Raw genomic sequence first — 10,370 nt, 5'->3', positions numbered from 1 at the left:
TATGTGATTGATGTAAATTATACGAAATCGACGAAACATATAATAACAAAAATTATTTTTTTTTAATTTATTGATTTAAACAAGTTTGATAAATATTTAATTTTGAAATCTTTTTAAATTTGAATTTTATTTTAAATAACAAAAAGTCATTAATAATTTTAAGTAATTTATAATTGAAAAATTGATGTTTAGAATAATCGTCAATTTTTCTTCATATTTATTAGTATACAAATTTATTAAATAAGTCATAAAGATTGGAACTTTGACTGAGGCAATGATTAAATATTAACTTCTTGCTTGCTTTTTGACATTTACATTTTTAACATTACAGAATTACAAGTATATGTTAGTAATCAATTTATTATATGCAAGGCCTCATCGCTGTCTCTCGCATTAGATGGACGCATTAGATAGACGACAGTAATTATGTGGTTTGTATTGGTGGAAAGTCGAAATTATTTTTATCATAGAAATTCCTCGTCGCTTTTCGTGAAATCGCGAAGTCCAGTTTGATCTCGCTTCGGAGATCTTGTACAGGATCGGAATTAATCCCGGGTTTTCTCGTCTGCAAATTCTGGAAGTAATAATTTTGTCAATGGATCAATGACAATTACTATATATTTTGAAATCAAGTTGCGAAATTCAGTAATATATTTTGGCATACAATTTTCGTCGCTTTTTTTGTTTTATTAAATGTTTTCCCACTAATAATGTTAGTAGTACGTCAGTACTGTCTTAATAACAATAGAAATTTAATATTATATGATTAACATACATATATATAATAATTATTGGTTTAAATTCAAATTATTAAATAAGTTTAAGTTTATACAAATAATTGATTTATTTTTCAATGATTGCTTTAACAAAAATATGGTTACGAATGTGTATATTTAATTTTCTAACTGTTATTTTTTAAATCATTTTTAGGTATTGGACATCCCGCCATTCCAAAATATTATTAATTATTAATTTTTACGTATATATACACTTTTCTATGATAAAACACATGTAGATATTGTGAGATTATATTTAACAAATTTTTATCTTTTTCAACTTAGATAATTTTTACTAAAATATTTTATATTCTTTTAACAATGTTAATCGTGATTATATGAATTTAATTAAAAATGTGTGTAGGTACAAAAAATTCGAGATAAGTCGAATGGGTACCCTCATATTAACGGGATATTAATAATTAAAATTTTTGAAAAATACGGAAAAATAAATATGTTAAATTTTATATAATAAATTTTTTTGTATAAGAGTGCAGTTCTTTAAAATCCCGTTATTATCGGGTTCGGTTTATCTCGAACAGTTGGTACCCGAGAAACTTTTGTATCCATACATATAAAAAATTACAGTAACGCATGTATTTTATTATTATTAAATATATTCCTTCGTATAACCACTATTCCATAAAGAAATCATTCTATCCGTTTATTTTTAATAAAAGATGATGTGTGGCAGAACATATTTTCTCGTGAATTTTAATATTATATTAAAGATGCAATAAAAATGATAATTGTAATTGACATGCTACCCAAATTATTACTACCGTAAGTAGTCTGAAAGATTCGGGATGCACACTTTCCTGTAATAAGATTACTGATATTTGATATTTCGGATGCTTAACTTTTCCTTGCAAATGAATTTTGTGAATTTGACTCGGAATCAGAATACATTTAATTCGTTCTCCACTATGAAAATTGTTCTTCTTTGCATTGAATACTAACCCGTATACCACAGGTCGGAGGGATTTTGATATGATCAATTTATTAGGATAGTTGAAGGCGATGAAAGTGCTATCGTAAATATATTAATGACTTTTTATCGTCATATTAATAAGTTATGTTTATTAAATTATTGGTTTAAAAAAATTTATGTATTTATTGTATGTATTTTCGACGTTTTCGTATAATACCTCATTGCTAAAATTTGTTAATTAGGCTCCTATATTATCATTTTTATTATAATTTAAACAGCATTTATAATTGTACATTGTATTGTAAACAATTATAACTATAATATTGAATTGTATAAGTTTATTACAATAAAAGATAATATAACAAAAGTTATTGTATATTATGATTAGCGAAAAATACAAAAAAATAAAAATAAAAAATAAATTAACTATACTTACCTGCAAAAACAGGCTAAATTTATTAATAGCTCGTTTTTTTACGGGTGAGTATACTTACAAAGAAAAGAGGACCGCCGATAAAATCGGCGGGGGTGGTGGAGGGCCTCTAGTTCGTTTTTGCTAAATTAAATCTTAATTTAACGATATGTGATGGAAAAGTTTGAAGTGTATTCAAAGACTCTAGTAATTATATTAATTGCTAGTAATTATAGAGACTTTGGTATATATTTACATACTAGTAATTATGTTTGGTAAAAACTGAAAATTTATTATTGTAAGACAAAATTCGCTAATTATTAACTTTGAATATTCAAACATCCACTTTTTCAGAAGGCAGTAGTGCACGGGAGCACAGTTTGCGGTTATAGGAAAAGATCTTCATGTCCTCTGTCAAGTTTCTTTCTGTTTTACATCATAGGCAAAATGACAGTATTTAAATTAAGAAATTTTTAGTTTAAAAAAATATTAGAAACGAGGGAATATATGGGTGGTACGAATGATTATATACCTTGATTGATTCGCGATCTGAGGATCCGAATTCGATATCTGAGGATCCTCTGCATTAAATATGAAGAACATGACTTCCATCTGTGAAACTAAGTTAAATGCTAGTGAATTTTTGTTTAAAAGGTTATTTTACCCCATATTGATATTATTATTTTGATTATATAAATTAGATGTAGTTAAAAACACTTAAAAGCTTAAGGCTCGATCAGAAAAGACGAACTTTATATAGAAGGGATTATTTGTGATTTCTAGAAAGTGTACTCTGCTCTTCGAAAGGAATATACGCAAATTATCGCATAGAATAGACAGCACAGAATATGATAAATATTTATTACTATTCATTTTTTTAAATGTTATTTAAATATTTTAGACATATTTCATATAAAGTTTTATTTAAAATATTATTAAAATAAATAGACTAAATATTTTATGTAATATTTATGATGAATATAAATAAATATTTATAGTAACTATTTTTTACTTTGATTTTAATGTCTTATTAAGTACTTTCATAGCATTTACTACATTTATAATAAATATTTCATATGTGCAATAAATTTATGATCTTTGTAATCTAACCACAAAACCACAAAAATATTTATAAATATTTTGTAAATATTTTATGAATATTATATGTTACCTGGTAGTACTATGACCTTTCATAGTGGCTTGAAAACAGGGAACTTATTAAGAAAAAGAAGGAAAGATATGTGAAAAAGGTGTACAGTTCTTGTTAGCAGACAGATGAGAAAAATAAAAAAATTCATCATATTTGCATTGCGTGGCGTAAATATTTATCTATGTAACGTAAAAATAATTTTTACAATGTAACAACAAAAAAATTTGCACATTTAATAGCATTTGCATCACTTGGCGCAATAGAAAAATTTCACGTAATTAATTTGTGTTATCGATTAATCCTCAAGTACTTGCGCGGTAAAAAAGTTTTCTCTCTTTATCTCTCCAATTTCTTAAAAAGAAATTTGAGAAAAAAAACAGATTTTTATGCTTCTTAAATTCTTTCAACGAAGTATGCATAAAACTAGCTGTTTCATTCTTAAAAAAAAAAATCAATCGAAAGAAACATGAATCAAGTCACGTTAATCCCATGCGAGTATTTATGGATTAATCTTTTGTGTGTATATTAATAATACATTTTCATCAAATTGCAACAACGAATTGGTAACACTTTATGCAATTTTCAAAGTCGACCGTAAATGTTTGCTTTAGAGAACTTGGCAAAGCAATACCGACAGAAAGACAGAGATCGATGTGTAAGTCCTTGAAACCCCAATCGTATGTCCTATATATACAATTAGATACCTGAGGTGTTATACGAAAAAAGAAATTTGCAACGTGCATTCACGACATTATGCCCATCTGATTACCCTGTTATTCCTCGGGTCGACACGTGGATGTATTGCATTGTTTGATTACAGAATGTCCTTAATTACAAAATGACGCAAAGTATATAATTCTACCCGATATAATGTAATTTTTATGTACAAATTTCGATCTCGGTGGGATGTGTATGAAAAGCCGCAACGATATACAGCCATAGCCTAAATTGTCATTATTGGAAGTACAATCTAGATATAAATTCTAATCGATCTCGTCCGTAAATAAGCTGCTAAATTACTATACTTAAGTATTAAAAGATCGATTAGAATCTAAATATGATCGAATGACACATTTACATATACATCATGTGTAAGACACTCGTAAAAAATTCCTGGTGTCAGTCAAATTATATAGCGCAAAGAGCAACCGAAAATTAAAAAAATAATAAACTAATCTCTTTACGCCGTTTGCACTTTAGCGACGCGCATGGCGCACGCGTGTTTGATATCCCGACCGTCTCTGAGGACGTTCAACGTCTAACGATTCACGACTAGTACGACGGGAGCGAGAGTATAGACTGAGCCTTAAAAATTAGATTAAATGCAAATAAAGAAAGACGAACATCCGTTTAAAAGGCAAAACGCTCGAGATTTGTTCGCACTGCTTGGTTGATTCCTTTGGTCTTCTCCGCTTGCCAGCTCTTGCATTTTCTACGAAAGAATCGGCATTCCTCCTCATGATTGGGATGCTTCATCGGTTTGTAATCCTGCGGCGAGCAAAACTCTTTCTGTTCACTGTAAAATTTCTCGTAACCCCCTAGCAAGAGATACATCTCCGGATAGTACAGTGCCGGATAGTATTCTTTGTTACACGCGCGATCCAATTTGCGTAAAAATCTCGAGAGATTCGGCCCGCGCTCCCACGAGAACTCGCAATGGAATACGATTATGTTGCGTTTATCGGTATCGAGTTGGATTTTCGGAACGGTGTTGATCAGATGATCGAGCATGACCTGCTGGATGAGATCCATATTGTAGACATTCATTGCTCCTGCGATGTGACCTGCCTCATACTCATACGGATATCGGCAATCAATGATTGTATAAGAACTAACACGATCGGCAAATTCGCCACGTAAGAGCGCTGCCAATGTGTCGGATGTGATTGTTTTTAGATCCCCATGGATGCCACTCGTGAGCGGCAGTATACACGGTTTACTGAAGTCACCGATGAGATCGGAATCAGTGATGCTGCGATGGATCGCCCACTTGATATTTGTATGTGTTTCGGTTAGGCCCGTTCTTTCTGATAGACTTCTCTGCAGAGAGCGTGAGTGCGTCGTGGTACTTGAACGTTTCGCCGATACGGGTGTTGTGTCGAGACTCAAATTGTTGGACTTGCGCGATCTTTTTAATATCGACGCTTCGTCCTCTAGTAGATCTTCCGACGGCCGTTTATAAGACCTGGCGGAATGTGGTGAGATTTCCATTTGTAATCTATAGTAAGGCGCTGTGGCCTCGTCGTAGCTGTATGTTCTCATCATTGTCCTTTTCGAGCAGCTTGCCGTCGGCGAGCGAAATAGACAAGTGCGGATTTTTGATAAAGGCGGCATCTTTTCCAACGGTGATGACCTCGTCATCGACGATGTCTTTATCATCGATGGCGTCCCCGCAAGTAACGGTGATCTTATTAGCGGCGACCTCACTAGCGGAGGCGACATTGTCTTGATATTCCGTTTGTATATACCGCTCTGTACCGACAACCACTTTTTGACTTTAGATGACATAGTCCTGGAGAAATCAGGGGTCGTCGAGACATCGTAATCAGTCGATGCCTCGGGTGCAACTATGTCGCCGGATAGTAGCTTCGCGATGCCGCTCGGTAGCTGCGTTTCCTCGTCCATGGTCTCCATGTCGTTAAGCTCGTTCACGATCCCATCATCCATACTATCGTATCCTGATGACAAGCTACGCAAGAGGGTCTTTGAGCTCGTGGTCTTGTATTGACTACGTATTGGAGAAGGTGCGGAAGCAAATGAACACATTGAATATTCCATAGGTACATTCCTCAACATCGCGCAGTTCTCGACGTAAATTTCGCGCCGCTTGTTCTCCTTTTCGTTGATAGGGCTCGATGGATGACCGCTGTCCTGACTGTTCTCTTCGTAAAGTTCCAAAGGTTGTCGTACTTTCTTATAATGTACCTAAAAGAATACGACAATAAACAATAAAATCGCTACGATTTTTAAAGAAAGAGACAAAATTTTGAAACGTGTACATATATTATAATAAATTTCCTAAGTCCGAAGACTTGAGAATAATTCAGGTAGATGAATATATACATAATGGAAAAGAGAAGAACAAAAAGAAGGAAAGAAACATTTTATCAGACATCCATACAACTAAATAAAATCATCCGAATCATCGACTATTCCTTACAAGGGAATCTGTTTCCGGTGATTTTTATCGATTAATTATTAAAGAGCGGCCGGAAAAAGAAAGGAAAGTGTATCATAGATGCGATTGCCGAAGGAAAGTAAGAGAAAATGGGAAAATACACGGAAGGTAGTCGTCGACAACGATCACAATCGGATGCGCAAGGTGTCACATTATGAAAAAAATTAGAGATCAATGCACGGAATAACGGAAGGGAAGATAATTTCCTTCCTCTTTTATTTCTTTTTCTTCCGTGGGAAAAACGGAATCCCACTATCTCTATATCGATCGGCGTGAATCGTTGATGTTAAAATCAATGTACTTCGTGATAAGCAGCAGCTGTGCGATGCATATTCGGGATACGAGCTGGACTTGCCGTTCAATCTTGATCGCGGAAATGGTAATATGTACCCCAGAATGCGTGTACTACACATCCGGAATTGAATTGCATATGCATGGAAGATGTAAAAATCTCGCGGTATTCCCCGAGTATCTAGTTGGATTTTAAATTTTGGTATCGCTGAAAGATCTGTCGGCCGATATCGCAATTAATGTAAGTTTTAAAATTAACTATGTGACATTAAACATTAAATTTATATTAATATAACTTATATCGCGCAGAAAATATCGCAAAAGGAATTCTATACAATAAATTAAGTTCTATACAATAAATTCTATGTTAGATTGTATTTATAGAATGATTTATAGAATAATTGCTACTAATTCTTCAAAAATTTAATAATAAATTAAAAATACTAAGAATAAAACGTGATGTAACAACTCCTAGATAAAAAATTTTTAAAGCTTTGCTCAACGAGCCGCATTATATATGCCTTCCGTTAATATCTAATAGTGATGCTAATAATGACCTAATAATGGAAGTTAAGTTTGAAAAAACAAAAAAAAAAAGATTATAAAACAAATTTACGTAATGTGTAACGTTATGTTTTTTCTTAATGTAGATATACATTAAATCTCAAAGATTTTTTTAACGAAACAAATGTACTAGCAGTTTATCTCTGTGCATGAAGCCAATTGAGAGTGCACAGCTGATAGATGTAAATAAAATGTAGTGAACTGATATGTAATTATAAATATATAAAAAAACTTATGTCAATATTATTTAAAATATTTTAATATGATACTGAAAATATATTAATAACTTAAATATAAGAATCAATAAATTGTAGTATAATGTGACAAAATAACAAACTTAAACTTTATTTCGCAGTAAACGTGTTGTTCAGTGACAATGCTGTAGTGGCTTATTTCATAATAAAAAGGTGAATGAATTGTTAGGTATTATCAGTGCAATATACAATATTAAATTCATTGTACTGTAAAGTTCCCGTTACATTAAAAAAATTATTGAGAATGAAATTAAGAATTATTGTGTTAATTTTAGAATGTTATTCAATGCAAATGAATCATCTTAGCCCAAGTTTCAAAATTCGTTACTAGTAGCACTGAAAATCTATAGTTACGTTACGTGCATTATAAATTTTCAATATTAACATTACAATAGTCTGTTTTTTATTGCTGCACTTTCTGAACTAGTACACACAATGCAATGAATTGAAGTGAAAGATAAATATATATTTGTTTCACTTCAACTTATTGCATCTATAAACTTTTGAAATATGGTCTAAGACCGGTTCATACCTTGACGGAAAAGTGGAAAGCGGAAAAACGGAAGCCAATCGGAAATAATAATACATTTCTGCTTCTGTCTTTCCGCGAGTTCTGATTGGCTTCCGCTTTTCAGCTTCTGTTTTTTCGTTAAGGTGTGAACCCGGCCTTAGTAAACACGTTGCCAAAGCAGCAGTACATTTCGTAAAAATCATCGAAAAAATTACAATGTTCTACGAGAATTCGGTGTCTGATAAAATGTATATGGATATTTTGTTGTTAAAGAATTCTTATAATTTTTAAACACACTTACTCTTTGAGGTGTGCGGCTATATAAATTACTAGCAGCGCCACAGTTCTCCTTATTATAGTCATTCTTAAGAAATTCTTGCCACCCACGTGAATTCGATGTGTTAACATAATCGTTGGAATCTTGACAAATCTTGTCCTTTGGATTTAAAAACCTGCAAGCATACGAATGGAAATGATTAAGCTATATGAACGTCACATTATAAAATAAAATCGCATTTATAAAATTAATTTTATATATGATCTAATCAGTCTAACCTAAGAAAGTACACTTCGTCAGGAAGAAATCATGAATGGAAGATAAGTGTTAATAATATACGAACAGTGAGTTCGCAGATAAAGCGTTGATCCGATTTTTAGCGAATAGTGAGATGCAATTGCCGTTGATTCAATTTTCTGCGAATAGTGCTCTGTGCTAGTCGTAGATCACCTTGATTACAAGGGGCATTTTGGACTTCAAATTTATACGAAAATTCTACACGAAAATTTGAGTGAGTAGATACCTCTTTTTTTTCAGGATTGCTTGGGAATTATTTAAATTCTAATCGTTCTGTTACGATTGCACTCGTAAAATTCCACAGCATCATTTAATGTTTCCTTCAATTTTGCAAAATTTGCGCGGGTAATTTTGCTGAACTGCACATGCGCACGTCGCCACGTGGCGACCACTTGAGCGGGAAATCACAGACCACGTTTCTCAAATTAAGATCGGTATCCTCCGTTCTTAATCTCAAGATCATCTCAAACAATATCTTAAAATACTAACACGGCTCTCTGATTGATTTATGACATCTTAAGCACTCATTTAAAATCATATCGAATCTTGAGCAACGTCTGTGGATTCCATCCTACATCTAATTAAATACTCTTGAATATGCTTCTTTCTTACAATTTTTTTTTCCTTTGTCTAAAATGCTTGTAATATGCTCTGAAATATTTTGACGCTTTGAAATGTTTTATGGAATATCTAGGATATTTTATTGTCAGTAATATCGGTAATAAAACACTAATTATATATATTTTCGCCATTTATTTATTTAAAACACTGGTTTATTTATCGTTGAACTACAAAATCTTTATTTTTATACAAAATATTTCCTTTAATATTTCAATAACTGGAACACTTTCCGATATGATGCAAGAAGTTATATTAAAAGAAAATATGTTTTTAAATCGAGTGCACAGATATAACTCCTGCAAGATGCAGCAACGTTTCATTATTTATTAATACTTCACTTGTTAAAAATTTTTCTTGAATTCTCTAAATTGGAAAGCTTGGGATTTCTTAAAAAATCAATACTTTGAACCAATCAACACATATCCAAAAAACTAATTATACACTAATTATATATAAGTATAAAATATTAGAGTTTAGAGGTTATCAAAACAAGCACTATCGATCAAAATAAACATTTCACGAAATATCACGACACTGCATTACTTAAAACTGATTTGTCTGCACCATGCGTACCTTTCGTTCACACTTTTCAAGGTTGTCGAATAATTCCTTGTATGGAAAGGCTGAAGAAAAGCTGGCACATCCATATTCACTTATCTCTACTATACTAGTTTTTTTTTTCACAAAACGAATAAACATTCGACCGACCAAAGATTCCAGCTAAACAACCCGAACGCCGGACAGTATCGAACTGTACGAAATTCCGCGCTGCACATATGTTTTATATACTGTATAGTGGGATACGGAGCAGGAGTGGGGAACAGATATGACCAATCGCAGATCAGACCCTTAAGGGCCCGCCAATGGTGGGGGACGCAATAATTTCTTTCGAGGATCGTACACTGTGGGGGGCCGCGCACTCATGTATGTGCATCGTTAAATTTCCGCGCGCAAGTGCACATATATGCACGTTATCCACACACGTGTACGTTGGATTCGATTCTTGTTTGATCACTCCGGCTCGCCCTCATTCTTTGGTGGCTCTCGCACAGTTCCTTTTTTCCCGTGCGAAAGAGCGCCGACTCTCGACAGCAAACTTCTTGGCTTT

At 32.7% G+C, this 10,370-nt stretch overlaps 1 protein-coding gene across 1 annotated transcript; it reads right to left on the bottom strand.

Moving 5' to 3' along the window:
• Nucleotides 1–4,561: 4,561 nt before the first annotated feature.
• LOC108688885 (M-phase inducer phosphatase-like) lies at nucleotides 4,562–9,909 on the bottom strand. The gene is made up of 3 exons (XM_018195414.1): nucleotides 9,836–9,909; nucleotides 8,369–8,519; nucleotides 4,562–6,194 (listed from the first exon to the last, which is right to left on the bottom strand). Exons 1-3 carry the CDS (start codon nucleotides 9,907–9,909, stop codon nucleotides 4,620–4,622), a joined length of 1,800 nt encoding a protein of 599 aa, XP_018050903.1. The 3' UTR covers nucleotides 4,562–4,619.
• Nucleotides 9,910–10,370: the final 461 nt, after the last annotated feature.

This window comes from Atta colombica, unplaced genomic scaffold (genome assembly GCF_001594045.1).
Source record: "Atta colombica isolate Treedump-2 unplaced genomic scaffold, Acol1.0 scaffold248, whole genome shotgun sequence".
Taxonomy (NCBI): Eukaryota; Metazoa; Arthropoda; class Insecta; order Hymenoptera; family Formicidae; genus Atta; species Atta colombica.
The sequence above is the reverse complement of the archived record's forward strand: the minus strand, read 5'-3'. Positions and strand labels throughout refer to the sequence as shown.